The 16,127-nt window shown below is 37.0% G+C and overlaps 1 protein-coding gene across 9 annotated transcripts in view; it reads left to right on the top strand.

The window, feature by feature from the left end:
• Positions 1 to 15,066, top strand: part of AGTPBP1 (ATP/GTP binding carboxypeptidase 1) — a 67,177-nt gene extending 52,111 nt beyond the window's left edge. For all 9 annotated transcript variants that reach the window (XR_013943077.1, XR_013943078.1, XM_080572611.1 and 6 more), the window contains one exon: positions 13,220 to 15,066. Coding sequence is in view for 7 of the 9 variants with exons in the window: in XM_080572611.1 (XP_080428737.1) it covers positions 13,220 to 13,397 (178 nt within the window). In the remaining 2 variants the exon portion in view is untranslated. The remainder of the gene's footprint in view (positions 1 to 13,219) is intronic.
• Positions 15,067 to 16,127: the final 1,061 nt, after the last annotated feature.

The raw sequence follows: 16,127 nt of genomic DNA, 5'->3' as shown, positions 1-16,127 counted from the left end.
ACACTTATTATATTTCCTTTTTTTTTTTTTTTTTTTTCCGGAAAAAAGTTAATTTCTCAAATGAAGTGGATTCTCTCAAAAAATGTTATTTCAGTCTTCAGAAAGAATGTTGATGTGTTGAGACATTTAGTTTTTCAGTATACTCAGATTACTCTTACACTATCTTGTTAATTCAATTGCTTCAAACTTTTAAAGAAAGCAGTAATAAAGTTAGACTGTATGTTAACATTTGTTGTTGCTAGTATAAATTTTAATGTCATTGGGGAGTTGTTATATGCAGTGAAACCCTAAGTCTCAATTGTCTCTTTGAGAGCAGGTTTTTCTTTAATTTTATTACTGAATACAGTATTAAAAATTTGTTTGAACAGACTTGAACTATGTAAGCTGAAAATTACTGTAAGAACTGCAAATTTTTCTTCCAAATATTTTTTCCCTCTGGTACAGATACATAACAGTAGTTTAAGAATTTAAAACAAATAAGGTTTGTGACACAAAGTGTATTGTACCTGTTCAGTAGCTAGCTTATTACGTTGTGAAACTGTTAAAGCCTTAGATAGGGTTGCAAAACCATACGTATTGTTATATGTTTCCATGCATGTAATCACTTAGTATCCACGTGTATGTGGTAATTGGAGATACACAGGAAAATAATGATTTCAAATGTGTAAACATCTCTTTCTGAAAACGTGGTTAGAGATGAAATAATGTAGAATTACAAATTTAAGAAAAGTGTTAGATGAAATTGGAAAAGAATAAGATTTGTGTGCTATATAATATGTTATCACTTAGTATACTTTAAGCCAAAAATGGTTTTACAGTGGCCTTGGCTATAGAAGGTTGGGGTAAAAAAATGAACATATTTTTGCTTTTGTGGAACTAAAATAATAAGGTGCCTAAGACTTTAGATGCTACACTAAAGAGGAATTTGTCTGTAGACTGTGCAGAACTAGCAGAAATATGGGAGGGCATCTGTGGTACCCTGTGGAAGGTAGGGATGATGTTCAGTTCCAGTACTGATGCTTGAAAAGATTCCATAGTGCAGCTCCCCTTTCAGCAAAGGGGAATGTTCTACACTGCAATGCTTTTAGGATGGGATTCCAGATAGAGTTCCAACTTTAATGTACAGGAAGTCTTACTACAGCAAGTAAAATTAATTGTTTTGATTATAATTTTCCTCACAAGGCCTTTATCAAAATGAAAAGGAAAACTCAGAGCTGGAGGAGGAGGAAAGAATATGAGAGCTGTTTTCAAACGTAAAAAGCTAAATGCAAAGAATCTATTCTGTCGAGAGAAGACAGGATCAGAAGTAATGGCCTTAAATTTGAAAGAAGTTAGCTTAGACTGTAGGTAAAATATACATGTGTGTATGTATGTGTGTGTATATAGATATATATATATATGGCAAGCAAAAATGAAGTTCTCAAATAGATTAACTGGGAAAGCTGCACGGTCTCCATGGGAGTTTAAGAAAAGTATGGACAGACTTCAGTCCAGAATAAGGGTGGGCATAGATGAATTGCCTGAATGCAGAGGTATACACTGAAGAGGCTGTGGGAGACTTCTTCAGTAAGTACCATACTTAAAATATGTCAATTATGCATAGATACGAAATAGTTGAGAGTAACTTTGAATCTCTTCTTTCAAGCATTGTTTTACATCATTATGGGGGGAAAAAAAAATCACAGAGCCTTTCTGGAAAATTATTGTGCTGGGGGTGCCTCTCTGCAGTGCCTGAATACTAATGTACACAGCATAGGGAATAAAAATAGTGAATTAAAGGTCTGTGTGGTTGCAATTCTATCATGTTGTTGGGATCACGGAGATGTGGTGGGATAGCTCCCATAACTGCAGTTCTGCAGTTGAGGGGTACAGGTTGTGTAGGAAAGCCAGATACCTGGAGGTGAGTTGGGGAAGTCCTTTTTGTGAGAGAACACTTGGATGCATGGAGCTCTGCCTGGGCAAGGATGAGGAGCCAACTGAGAGTTTATAGGTGAGGATTAAAGAGCAGACCGCTGTGGGTGACATTGTAGTGGGTATCTGCTGTAGCCCACCTGACCAGGCAGCAAGTAGGTGAGGACTTCTACAGACAGGTAGAAGTAGCCTCACATTTGCAGGCCCTGGTCCTCATGGGGGGCTTCAGCCATGCCTGATATCTGCTTGAGGAACAACACAGAAGATTGTAAGCAATCTGGGAGGTTCCTGGAGGGCACTGACGACAAGTTTCTGACCGAACGATCAGACACAACAAGGAGAGGTACTCTGCTGGACCTGGTACTTGCAGACAAGGATGTGCTGGCTGGGATGTGAAAGTGGAAGGCAGCCTTGGCTGCAATGGCCAGGAGGTGGTGGAGTTCAGGTTCCCAGGAGGAGCAGGGCAAAAAACAAGGTCACAGCACTGATACCACTGTGAGGCCACTCTCAATTATTTACTCCTGCTTGAGGAGGAATGTTGCCAGCAGCTCGAGTGAGGTGATCCTTTCCTTCTGCTCAGCACTGGTAAGCCCACAGCCCGGATATGTATCCAGGTCTAGGCCCTCCTTTACAGGACAGAGATGGATGCACTTGAAGAGAGTCCAATGAGGGGCCCCCTAGGATGATTAAGGGACTGGAGTATCTCCCGTAGGAGAAAAGGCTGAAAGAGCTGTGACTGTCCAGCCTTGAGAAGAAAGTGCTTAGGGGTGGATCTTGTCAAGGTGTCCATATACTTGAAGGGAGCCTGTAAAGAAGACAGAGCCAGGCTATTTTCAGTGGTATTCAGTGACAGGACAGCGGGCAATGGATGCAGACTGAAACAGAAGAAATTCCATTTAAGTATTTTAAAAAGTGTAATTTTAAAAGCTTGCTGGTGTTTTGTGCAGCTTTAAATTGGAGTACTAAGTCAGGTAGTCAGAATAAAAAGTTCCTTTTGTCCATTAGAGAAACATGCTAAACTTCAAAACCTAACACTGACATGTTGCTCTTTATCACTTGGAGCCTTTCTTACATTACAACCTTGAGTGCAAACTTTCAAGAATAGTTTGTATTTTATTTGCAGCTAGTATTATATGTTAAGGAAACTATATAATATCTTCTCATCCAGAAGTGTTGTATCATTGTCAGTTTTATTAGAACCAAGCTTCAGTATAGATGCATCTCTTTGAAATATTAAGCATCAAATTGTGGTATTTTGAACAAAGGTGTATTTGTGAGTGACTAATTATCAGGGTGGCATTGGAGAACAGCCCCAGATTTCCACATAACTTTATATCAACTGGTGCCTCAGATGCATCACTTTATCTCTCTATAAAAAGTTAGCATGTTAGTTCACAGATAGGTAGTGGCTATGTTTAAAAAAAAAAAAAAAGTGATGTTTTTTCCAATTCATTAACATTATTCAGGGCAGATTGACCTTCACACCTGTTGAAATGAGAAATGTCATACATGAGACACTCCCCATAGTTTCCAGCAGAGAGCTAAAGAAACATCCGAAACACATAAGCATCAGAATAGGAAAAAACAATTTCGTTATGCTTCACCGTTCTGGTATAGCTTTTAATTGATTCTCATACAGTAGAACAAGTTAGGTGTGATTGTGTTGAAAAATTAGAGAACTATTGTCTGGATTAAATGCTTATGCTAGATGTTACCATAAGGTAAGAGCAGAATTAGTGTTTTCTTTGAATTGCATTTCTGAAAGTTCAGAAATGCAATTCAGTCAGCACAATCATTTGTTGAGATTTTCCGGTTTCAGTGAAGCTAAGTTTCACAGTAAAGCTGATTGTTATGGTCCTAATTCTGCAATAGGTTTGCCAAAGTTAGTCTGCACATACGTTGATAACTTTCTTTGAGAGTATGTACAAGCATAAGTACAATCCTTTGGATTTACAGTTCTTCCATTTTGGACTTCTAAAGTGCATTGTTTATGACAGGGTGTGAAAGTGCCTCCAGTCAGTAAAAGATTGTTACTGCTTTCTGTTTGATAGAAAACTTCAGCAATGTTAGATGAAAAAAAAGAGCAGGAAGGTGGGTTGTTTTGATGCTAAGAAATAAAGCAAATCCTGAGGAGAAAGATATGGCTACGGATACACAGTTCAAACTTCTTTCTCAGCTAAAATACTGCTTTAATCGAGTTAGCTCTTAAAAACAAACAAACAAACAAAACTATTGTATACCAATATTAATTGCATGTAAAGTAAGACCACGCTGGAGCAGGGGAAAAAGCTGCCCCTGACATGACATTTATATTTTGTTGGTGAGAACAAGGGTTATGAGGGCTGCTTTATTCTGGATTTTCTGAAAGCACTAATATAAGACTTACTACTGCACAAATGCAGTGTAGGTTGGCACATGTGAGCAGAGATGAAAAATAACATGATGCTTATAAGAAAGTTGATGAGACTGTACACAGAACTGTTTATAATCCTATTGTGTAAGAAAAATAACTGGTACTAAGGAACTTAAAAAACAACAAAACCGAAAACATCCAAAAACCAGAAAGGTTCAGACTCCATTCCAATGGACCAAGTCATGAAAAAACAAAAGTAATTGTGCTGTTAGACAAAATTTTATATTGGAGAGAGATCATTTAAGAACTTCCTTGAACGTTTTGAAAGTGAATTTTTATTTAGAAATCATCTTAAAAACAAAATTTTCCCCAGTCATGACCTTTAGGTGTTACACAGCTACAGACAGTGAATGGTAATAGCCAGCTGCTACTGCAGCAAAGAAATGAAGGCAGTGGAAAACAGATCAGATTCTGTGCATGTTAGAGTTAAAACTTCTATCAGGTAAAAAACATTAACATAAAAAGTGTTAAGCTTTATTGGAGAAATCCGTTAACAACACTTTAGATTTTTCTAGTGTGTGATGGTTTTGTTCTTTAAACCTATCAAATGTAGATTCATGTTAATAACACTAACAAGAAACCATGTAGTGTGAACTGAGAAATAAAGTACCTTGCTCGGAGTGGTCATTTACCAATAGCATATGTCTGTGTAAGAATCTGTGATGGAAAAATTAAATGTGTGGTTTCCAACAATGTATCTTTAAACTATAACGTCAAGAATGAAATATGTTGTTTATTTGTAGCTGACTCTGTATTTGGACACTATCTTAACAATTATGACTATCAAATCACTTTTCATTTACAGACTTACTTGACTGAATTCAGCAGAAATGCTTTTTACTTAAAAAATGGGAGTGGAATTGGACACTTGACAGGGAATCTTTTTCAGAGAAAAGTTTAAATTGTATGGCTGTCTGTCTTGCTACTGGAATATCAACCTAATATCACGCTGTTTCTTTCAAATGTGAATTTTCTTAAGCTTTGTGTAACTACAATAGCCCTATATTCAGCCACTGGTTTTCCTGAACTTGCTGATGCATCATCAAACAGATTTGTTTCACCAAAGTTACCTAAGCAATTATCTCTAATTAAAACTATTGAAAAATATTTAAGTATGTAATAGCTAAACTGGCAAAAATGTTCATTTAGTAAATCTAGAAAAAGTGACTATTTTAAAAACTATAATTCTGGTACCCTTCTGAGATAAGCAAAACCCATGATATTAGGAAATTACTACCTGAGTGGCTGGGCTCACTTTTTTTTGGGGGGGGGGGGGGGGGGGGGGGGGGAGGGGGGATATCTGTGCTTTGTGCTATAAAAGCCATGTAAATACATGGTTTTTGTATAAGGAAGGTATAATTTTGTTCACAGTACCTCCACCACTATTAGCAATAAAAGTACCTTATTATGCATGTTAATACATCATCTTCTCTCATCCTTTGTTAAGGGGATTAACATTAAGTCCAAGTTTCCAGTCTTCTGTAGCACTCACTGTGTATCTCCGCAGAAAGTTCAAAAACCTGTACTGTTTATCAGTGATGATACTCACAGAGGAAGTCTCTATAGTTATATACTTGCAGGTACTGATTTGTGTTTAGAACTGAAACACTTTGTGAAACAGGGTGTAGTTAAAGCTTTATCATGAGTCCATGGAGATACCATGTTCTTCTATTCTAGATTTAATTTAAAATAAATTTTAACAAAATAATCTTTTTTTTTTTTATTATGAATCTTACTGAAAGACATTTTCTTCTGTCTCAGACGTTACTTGAGGGCTTGGTAGATAGGCAGTGATCAGATATTAACTCCAAAAATAAAATTGGATTGTCTCAAGTGGGAGCTTCTCCTGAGTGAGGAACACTTAGATTTTTAAGCGCTGAAGAAAAGTGTGGTTCAGAACAGATTTTCCACAGGTCTTTCATAACTTTTTTTTTCTCTTCAAGCATTTTTTTTAAGCAATTGGTGAAGTAGTTTTCAAGGCGGTTTTGCATTTCTGTTGTACAGCGAAAAAGATCACTGGTCATTGCCTCAAGGTGTTATTCATGTAAATTTCTTAATCATAACTTTTTTTTTGTCATCGTGTGTGGGCAGGTGTGTGCTCCAAAAGGTCTGTCTAGAAGGCTCTACCTAATTGCCATAGGTACAACGAATACCAGCTCCCAGTGACAACTCATAATGAGACTCAGCAAAGTCTTGAGCTCTCCTTTTCCCACTTAATCAGTCTGACAATAACGGAACATCAATGATCTTGTGGTATTTTTGCCAGGTACTCTTAGGCCTGAAGCACAGAGGGGTTCCGTGCTTTTGGAGACCTTACTGCTGTTTTGATGAAAGGTTTGCTTGGTACGGTTTTCTTTTTCCCCTCTGCAGTAAGGAGATGACTACTTTTCCTTGGGTCAGAAGTCCCTGCCCTTGTCAAGGGACATAAATTTTCCTGTAATTTTGTTCTATTTCTAAGTGTATTAGACAAGTGATTTTTATTAACATCTCTTGAAATCTTTCTGCCAAATCTGTGAAATGTGGGCCATTTGCCCTTTGATGTATTCAGAGTGGTGAAGTTTTTGCGTTTGTGAGCTGTTCTAGACAAGATATTAAAAATCTCTATCAGCTGGTTTATTGGGCTTTATTTATTTATTCGCTTGAGCACTGGAAATACACTGAGTCTCTACTGAGATAAATTTATAAAGCTAGTTTCTATGCCTCCTCAGAAGCAATCGTGGACCAGAAGATAGTCAGTCATACACAGTTCCTGGCTTCATATGCCCAGACTTCCATTCTTATTATTCTATTATAGTAAAAGTACTGCTTATGATTTCATTGTGCTTACGTGATTCACAGCTCATTACTTACCGTTAGTGATGACTGAGGAAAACTATTTACAGAAAATCCAGGTAAAAAAATATGAATAAGTAGTATAAAAGTACGTAGTTTTTACACAGCTGTAATGTCCTCGTTAGAGTAAAGCAGTGAAGAGGATTGTAGTTACTTCCTTTATATTTTGAATGTTACTGGTGTTACTGTAAAAACAAAAACCAATACAATTTTAATGCTTGAAAGGAAAAAACAGGCAAGTTTTAAACGTCAAAATTTAAACACAGAAGCATCAGTTTTATTTGCAAATGATTTTGAGGGTTTCTCAAGCTTTCCTCGGTTTTACTAGTCGTATTTACAATGACCAAATAAATGCTAATATTTTAAAACATACCTCTGATATTTCATTACAAGTAGGCTCAGTTTCCATGAGTTCATTTTGAACCATGTCTGAAACATACTTGACTTAAGAAAAATAAAGCAGTCAGAAGATTTATTTCCCTCTGGCAGTGCACTTTAACATTTTAAGTGATGAATTAAACACTTTATTTTTCTTTAATTATTTCAGACCAGTTTGCCAATGTTTCCCCCCATTTCCAAATGGAAAAGATTAGACTGTAATACTGATCTTGTAGGAAGAATTATAGTTGTTATGCTGACAGGTTTGATAGGGTCTGTGTGCAATGAAACAAAAACACATGACTGCAGTCATAACTGTTAGGACTTACTGGAATTATCCCTTGCTCAATAACTTGACCTTTTTTCTAGTCCTTCCGTTAATTGTTTTGACGCTCATTGGTGTGTTCTAGAACATGTTGTATTTTTGTTTGTTAATTTGATTTAATTATAACAGAGAAGCAGAAAGCATCTTTTGGGAATGCTTTGGGCTATCTAGGAAATGGTAGAAAAGCAGACTGCCAACAGGAGCTGTGGGAAAGAAAAAAAATCTGTGAAATCCATTTCCTGCACTTACAGTGTTATATTTGAGAAAATACATCAGAGTGGTGGGGGCACATGCAAGAGAATATCTGACAGAGATCCTCTTGCAAGGGGTCTCTTTGTGGGCTGCCAGGAGGAAACTGAATTTGAGCTATTTTGTTTCCCTTCATCTTAATAACTCATAAGCTTTGCTCAGACGGAATGATAGTGCAAGAGAGACATGGACATATTGGAAAGAGCCCAACGTAGGCAAAGACAGTGCCTTCACAAAGACAGTGAAGGGACTGGAGCACCTCTCCTGTGAGGTGCTCTCCTCTCCTGAGAGTTACGTTCAGAAGTCTCGGGGGATCTCATCAATGTGTACAAAATACCTGAAGGGAGGAGGGTGCAAAGAGGATGGTGGAGCCAGGGTCTTCAGTTGTGCCCAGCACCAGGACACCATCAGCTGGGCACCAGCACTGGGCACCAGCTGGAACAGGAGGTTCCTCTGGATCATCAGGAGGCACGTCCTTACCGTGCAGGTGACGGAGCACAGGCACAGGCTGCCCAGATCAGCAGTGCAGGCTCCTCCTTGGAGATCTGCAAAAGCCCCTGGACGTGGCCCTGGGCAGCCTGCTCTGGGTGGCCCTGCTTGGGCAGGGGGTTGGGCCAGGTGGGCTCTGGAGGTCCTCTCCAACCTCACCCATTCTGTGCGTCTGTGATCCACTTCTCAAGCTTCTCTTCCGTTCTTGGTAGTATGATCCAAATATGAGGGTGTAAACTACTAAAGTCAACAATTGTGGAATCCACCTAATTTAATCCAGTTTTGAGTTTTACAAGATGTATTTCAGGGTGACACCACAAAGAACGTGTTGAGATTACTTTTTGTTAAACTGTGGAGTGAAATAATGGAACGCTGTAAGTGGGGATATTTAAAAATAAAACTTAAATGGGATTTGGATACACAGCTACTCATGGTTGGGAAAGGAGTTGGACATGTAATTGTTCTCTTTAGTATTGGAAATTCTCTTTAGAAACCATCCTTACTATTTGGGAACATCACACAGGTGAAGAGCTGCTTAAGGGGACAGCACACGTAGCTGCATGTGTGGTACTGCCTCCTGGTGCAGCTTTGCTGATTCCTATAAAAGAATGTGGACCCTAAAGGGAAATCAAAGAACAGGAATGGATAAATGATTTCTTTGTGGTACCTCCTGACTATTTTGTTCCTTAAAAATTTTTCCTCCCCTGGCATTGCAATTTTAAAAGAAATTGTTAGTTCTTAGATTTTTCTCTCCTTCCTTTCCAAAATCCCCAGGCAGCAGCAACTTTACATTGTTTAGCAGAGAATATTTCTTATTTTTTTTCTTCAGAAGTTTTTTAATGTGTGTGCTTCCCCTGTAGTCTCAGAAAATTGCTTATCTCCATGGGCCTGAAATTGGTTGTGTTTGTGTCTGGCTTGTGGATTAATTTATCTGTAATTGAGTCATATGGATAATGAAAAATCCAAGTATGTCTTTGAGGGACAAATAAAATTTTAGCTTGAAAAAATATATCATGTTAGTGAATGGATTTATTTTTGAATATGTTTGGAGCATTAATTTAAATATGAGAAAAAATAGGCATTGTTGTTAAAAATAAATGTTTTAGTAAGCTGCTGTGTTCATACCTAAATTCAGTGCATTTGGTGGCAGGTGATGTAGAAAATGCACTTTTTTAAATTAAAGGAATATTTTTGAAGTTCTTAATAAATATGAGGACCAAGAAATTATATCAGGTATATTACTTCACATTTAGGAATTATTCTTTTTACCCATAAAATGTTATTTAAGTAAAATCTCTGCAAAAGTTCAGAGAAGATACACCGATTATAACATCCATTAGGCTGCAAACTGTGGCTGTATGATAAACAATCTCTGTTAACTTGAGAAAAATAATGGTTTCCTTTTAAAAGCAAATGCAGTAGGTATAGGGGTAGAGGAAGAGGGATTATTGAGCAAGTTAATTAGAAACAGCCCAAGGGAAAAGTTAGGAAATTAAAACCCACCGAATCAGCATGATGGCAGCTAAAAGTATATTGTCATAAGATATGCTGAGGGTGGGGAGCGGTGGGGAGGCAAACGAAGAATTTGATTAAACAGCAAGAAATTTTTTCAGGTGTTTGGATTTCTATATTTCTTGTAGCCAAGCCTCAGTAAAACAGTGAGGTAGTAACTATGCTTTGTAGATTCACGCTAAACTATAGAATAAAGACTGATGGAAAGTTAAATATCCAAAGTTAGCATCTGCTACGTCAGAAGACACACCATGGGAAAGCAAATGGACGTGAGCGGTGTGCAACAGGTTTTTCCTTTGGATGTAAAACATTCTGGCGTACCATTTTGTGAGGAACAGAGACTCAAGAAAGGGGAAATGGAAAAAGTCATCTTAATGTATTTAATCCTAACTTTTGTTTTCAATAATTAATGATTGAGAAGTGGTGGCACATTGTGTTTTGGAGGGCAGTAGAAAGCTTACGAGGCAGATTTTGGAGCCAGTTTCTACATTAAAAGTTTATGTAGTTTTGAGAGTGAGATCTGTTTATCTATTCTACTGGTACTTTTCTTGAGTAATGAAATTTATAATGTTGATTTTATTAAATAGGAAATGGCAACTAAAAGCATCCCTCAAGAATTTTGCATGTATACATGCCAGAGTAAACATCTAGACTGTCTTACATCAGACATAACAACGTTAAGACTGTGCACACTGGCTGAATTTCTAAAAGCCGGAAGTGAAGTGTGCATATATATATGTCATTATATGAAATACATTTTTATAAATATAATAAATTTACAGTACAGACATCTATTGTTTTGCAACACAGTGTAAAGCAGGACATATTCTATGAACTGAGAAGGCATTTCTACATGGTAAACTTCATGGTTTGCTTGCTTGTCCAGTTCTGTGTGTTCCTGTTAAAATAAGCTTCGTTGTTTGCTACTTTTTAAAACAGGCTTGTTGGTTGCTTTATCTACTTATTTATTTTTGTACTGGATTAAATATTTAAGCTTAATTTCCAAACAATGACATTTATTAAAAAAAAAAAAGTGGTAGAAGTTTTTCAGAGAGCTTTACTAGCCTATATAATACCTCACTAATGTGAATTTTTCTGAGTGCCTACTGTAATGCATTAATATCTCGCTGTCAATGGCTAATAAAGTATTTGTCATTGACACAGCCCATTGTAGTTTTTTGTTTCAGTATTCAGAATTATGAGTTAAGATAGGACCAACATTCAGATTTAATGGGTCCATTTCCTGTGAATTGAATTACACAATCTATCCTGCAATTGCAGTGTGGATTCCTTGCATGTGATACCCAGCAAATCAATACCTGTGTTAAGTGGTTAGAAGCAGGACCTAAAAAACAAAACAAAACAAAAAACTGTGCATTTTTTGAATATGATATATTTGGTGGTATCTCATTGAAATAAATGAAACATTTCAGCTTTTTTTTCCCTTATAGAAAAGTCTTGGCAGGCAGCAACTGCCTAGGGCATAAAGTATCACAAGATGAAAGCTCAAAAAAATTGTATACCTTTCCCAGGGCTACAGCAGGTCTTTCAAATGAAGTGTGTATCCTTACTTACAGTACAGCGCTTTGCCCACCTGTGAAATGAAGAGGCACCTCAGTAAAGATACAGGTTGTTTTCCTGACGTGGTCTCTCTCCTAAATGGAAATAATTTTGTTCAAAGAGCTGGTACCAGTTCTTTAACCAACATAGCGGGTTGTTGCCCTAGTTACAATTTAAATAATCTTTGCAAGTATTTAGGTTTGTGGAGTATTCCCTTTTGCACTGATCAGTGTGTAAACAGCTTGTTCACTGAACTATGGTACAGATTGTTTTAAATGTACATCCAGAGACTCTGACTGAATTGAATTTTTGATAGTTTATTTTATTAATATTTTAGGTCTTATGTCTTTTTTTCTAAGCTGGGACTAGCAGTTTGTCTATTTGTTGTTCTCCCAAAATATGAATTAATTGCCAACTTCAGAAAATGTTAGTGTAGCATGTTATTGGTATTATAGGTAGAAGAAAATAGTGTGAAGTTTATTTACAATGAATAAGGATTGCATTGCAGATTCAGGAGATCCACTTAAGCTCTTAACAGAACTAGAAAGAAGCAATGACTAATCCTTTTAATTTTGAAGCCACAGCCACAATGCCTTAAGACAAAATTCATCAAAATTAATATGCAAACATTTATACAAGTACCTGATGATTTTTTGTATGAGAATGCTCTTTTGGCTGAGTTCTGTGTACGCTGATTATTAGGTAAAATGCATTACAAAACTTTCTTAGGACTTCATCTGAATATAAAACTACTTATGAAATATTTAGCTATATTGAGTGATTTTAATCAGAAAGCTTTTTATGTCCCAAAGGAGAGTGGTAAAACTGGGTCTGGAAAACACACATACTTTTTTATTTTTTTGTTTATTTGCTTTTACTTTTGTTTTCATCTGTCCTAGGAAGGTGAGATGATCAGAAAGTTACTTTCTCTTGTTCACACACAAAGTATTACTTATATTATTATTGGAGGCTATTAGTTACAAGCATAGATCATTTTGTGGACCGTGACAATGTGAGGACCAGATATAAGTCTTACGACACAAATGGGAACTTAACTTTAGTTGTAGGCCAGAAAAACTTGCCTCGATTTATCATCTGTAGTATGTGCAGTATAATTTGCTCACAATGCTTTTCAGTAAAATATATTTAGTAAAATACACAGGTTTCCCACCCAAATTCTTAGACTGTGGTATGTTTTTAAATTTGTTCATAGCAGATACTGTTTTTGTATTTGAGTCCTATAACAACTTACGATAATGCTATAATTGTATAACATTTGCACAGGCAATTAGTGTAATTCTGTAACATAGAGTTGATTTCTCATGGCACATTTGGATAACAAGTTATGTATGATTGACCAATTAGTTCAGGGTCCTAAAAATGTGTTTTTGGCTCTCAGTTGTTTTACGTGCAATTAAAAAATCAGTCTTGGGTAAACCGCCCCTATCCTGAGGTCATTTTGTAGATTACTGTGTGTTGGGATAGGGATGGGTCACAGCCTGAATGTTGTGTTCAAGGTAAAGCTTTTAACAACCTCTGGTTTGTTTTAGCCCTACTACGTATGTTTTGGATGAAGATGAGCCTCGCTTCCTTGAAGAAGTTGACTACAGTGCAGAGAGTAATGATGATCAAGACACTGAATTAGCTGAGAATGCAGGTGATTATGAGGCCACGAATCAAGAAGATGGACTCTCAGACTCAGACTCAACAAGGATACTCCTTTCCTGAACCGTCTTTGCAGCCAGTAATAAGAAGAATCCTGGTTTTTATAGTCATACACTTCCTCACTCTCATCTACTAAGGGGATAAGCTTTAGGAACCACAGATCGCTGGTTCCTTTTCAAGCTCAAGGACAATAAATATTTTTGATTTCTCATAAATTAGCATTTGCTTTATTTAAAAAATTGTGTTTTCTCTTAGCACGAACTAGATAAATTTATTTACTGTTTAGTTCATTTTCTACTAAATAGTATTGCATGGTGTTTTGTGTCCTTAAAGCCTATCATCAAAAAATGGATTATAATTTGTGGTGTGTCAGAGTACAGAAACTAATTCTGTGTGGTACAATTCTTTGAGTTGCTTTCTGAAAAATAACTTATGTACAGATTTTTTTAAATTATGTGTGTGTGTATATGCGTGTGTGTACACTGAGGTGAAGAGGTTATTTTTCAACATTATGTTAAGGATTTGATTGTGTTTGCAATGATGTAGTGCCTGCTCTGAAACCATTCAATAATTACTAAATTAAAAATTAAAGAGTGATGTATGAATTGTTGCACTGTTTCTTGCTTCTGAGGATTATATGGTTTTACCACAGTACTAGCTGAAAATATAATGTCTGTTCACAGTTCAGGAGTTTTGCACTGCAACCAATGCAGCCTGTGTTTACAAGACCTATATGCTTGTTAGAAGTCTCTCCCATAAAATAACTATGGTTTAATATGAAAAGGTTTCTTCTCAAGTGTACATGACTACAAGAAATGGTTAAACATGTACATTGTATATATATTTTAGTTACCCAGTTGCTCAGTTTTTCTTGTTCAACATGCACATAGTTTAAGAGTTCACTTTACTGGGGGCACATTAACTGCATATTTCTAGTTTAAATGCTTAACGAAGGAAGGTCCAATTTTGCTGAAACATCTTTTGGCTGGTTTGAACCCAGTGTTAACCCTGCTTTGAGAAGAAGATTGGACTAAGTAACCTCCTGAGGTCCTTTCTAGCCCAAATAATTATGCTGTGATGCTGTATTCTTCACTTTTCAAGCTGTCAGGCATGAGATTTAATCTTTTTTGTCTTCTGTCATCTGCCAGTTTCTATTGACTCTTGTCTCTGCTTAATATGAGATTGAATGCACAAATGAAGTTGCACTCTGTTGTTTACAAGAACCAACATGTTTTGCAATGAAAAATACTTTTCCAAAATGATTTTTACTTGATGTGACCCCATTGTGGCATTCATTTTCGGCTGCATGTGCAAGGCGTTAAGAGCATGAGTAATAACACTCCTAAGTTACAGAAGGCTTTTAACTGATGAGAACTCTGTGTACAATTACTGTTGCAAATAAAACTGTATTTTAGAGGGGAAGGGTGCTGTTGGTAGAAGGATTAAAAAAATCAGGGAATTAACTGTATGAAGTGATTCGCACTGGGAGATAGTTCTTTCACCAGAGTCTGCTGTTTCAAATGCAGCATTGTTTGGTGATGTCTGTCCATATTCTGATGTTCAAGTCCTGGTTCTGAAACTGGGGAAGGGGTTTTGACACTCCAGTGATATGCTACTGTACTTCTTGTTTAAAGACTTATATTTATGTTAATAGTCATGCACTGTTGAAATGTAAGGCTATAATGGAAATGCATTTTTGTCCCTCTATAAATTTATCTCTGTCTTGTGAAAATGGTCGTTCCTTGTGTTCTTTGACTACATACTGTAAATAAGAAAGTCCCTGTTGGAGAGGAGTCCCCTGCACTGAAGCTGCTGAGGAACTGAGAATCTGCCAAGAAGAAGGATTAACCTTGCCAGAAAATTTGAAATATCCTTAAGTCAGGCCAGTCAGAGCAGTGCAGAATGCCCGTATTACTGTGCCACTTCTGTACTAGCTCTCTGCATAAATTTTCATCCTTAAGGATTCATACTTCAGTAACTTCCATAAATAATTTTGACTTAAATTTTGGAAGGAGCAGGATGCCAAGTGCTAGTTAACCCCATTGTGCATTTCGTGAGACTAGAAACTTACTACACCCAGTTAGAAATAATTCTGGTTTAGCAGTACAAAATTGTCTTTTCATCCAAAGTGAATATGCACGTATGTTCTCAGATTTATACATCAGATTAGAATGCACTTAAACACTAGATTAGATCTATGTATTTGATTAGATGTCAAACTGGCAGTTGTGGGTCTGACCTTCAGTGCAGCTCCAAAGCAAGAGTGAAACTGTCATGACCTAGCACGTTGTGGAAAACACAAAGGCCATCCCCCTTGCATGCTTTACTGCACCTCCTGTGGGTACAGCGTTCTGAGAGGCAGAATCTCCATTCGTGCCCAGGGGAACACGAGCTCACGGGAGGAACTACTGCAGCTGTAGCTGCTTCACGCTCTTTATCCCACTGCTAACAACAGTGTTGGCAGACAAACTCCAGCGTCCCCTTTTATCTGCTTTGGTGAGAAGTTTGGTGTTTTAGCTGAAACTGGAACAGCTGAGGCTTGAGCACATGCTCCTCTCCGTTCCTATGGCGTTCACCCCCATTAAATGGGCAGAATGGGGGTGAACAAAGGCTGGCAGCTTCTTGATCTGCCACAAATCAGTCTAGCACGGCCTGACCCAGACAATTGACTGTCTTCCTTTTATGCATTGGCATTCCAGTGTACCTCTGGTTTTAAATGAAACCCTTTTATTATAATCATGACTGATTCTGTATAGGAAAAGGAGCTATTATTATATCTTTTTTTTCCCGTAA

Source organism: Anser brachyrhynchus (genome assembly GCF_964034855.1).
Source record: "Anser brachyrhynchus genome assembly, chromosome: Z".
Classification (NCBI taxonomy): domain Eukaryota; kingdom Metazoa; phylum Chordata; class Aves; order Anseriformes; family Anatidae; genus Anser; species Anser brachyrhynchus.
Note: the sequence above shows the minus strand (reverse complement) of the source record. Positions and strands in the feature narration are given on the sequence as shown.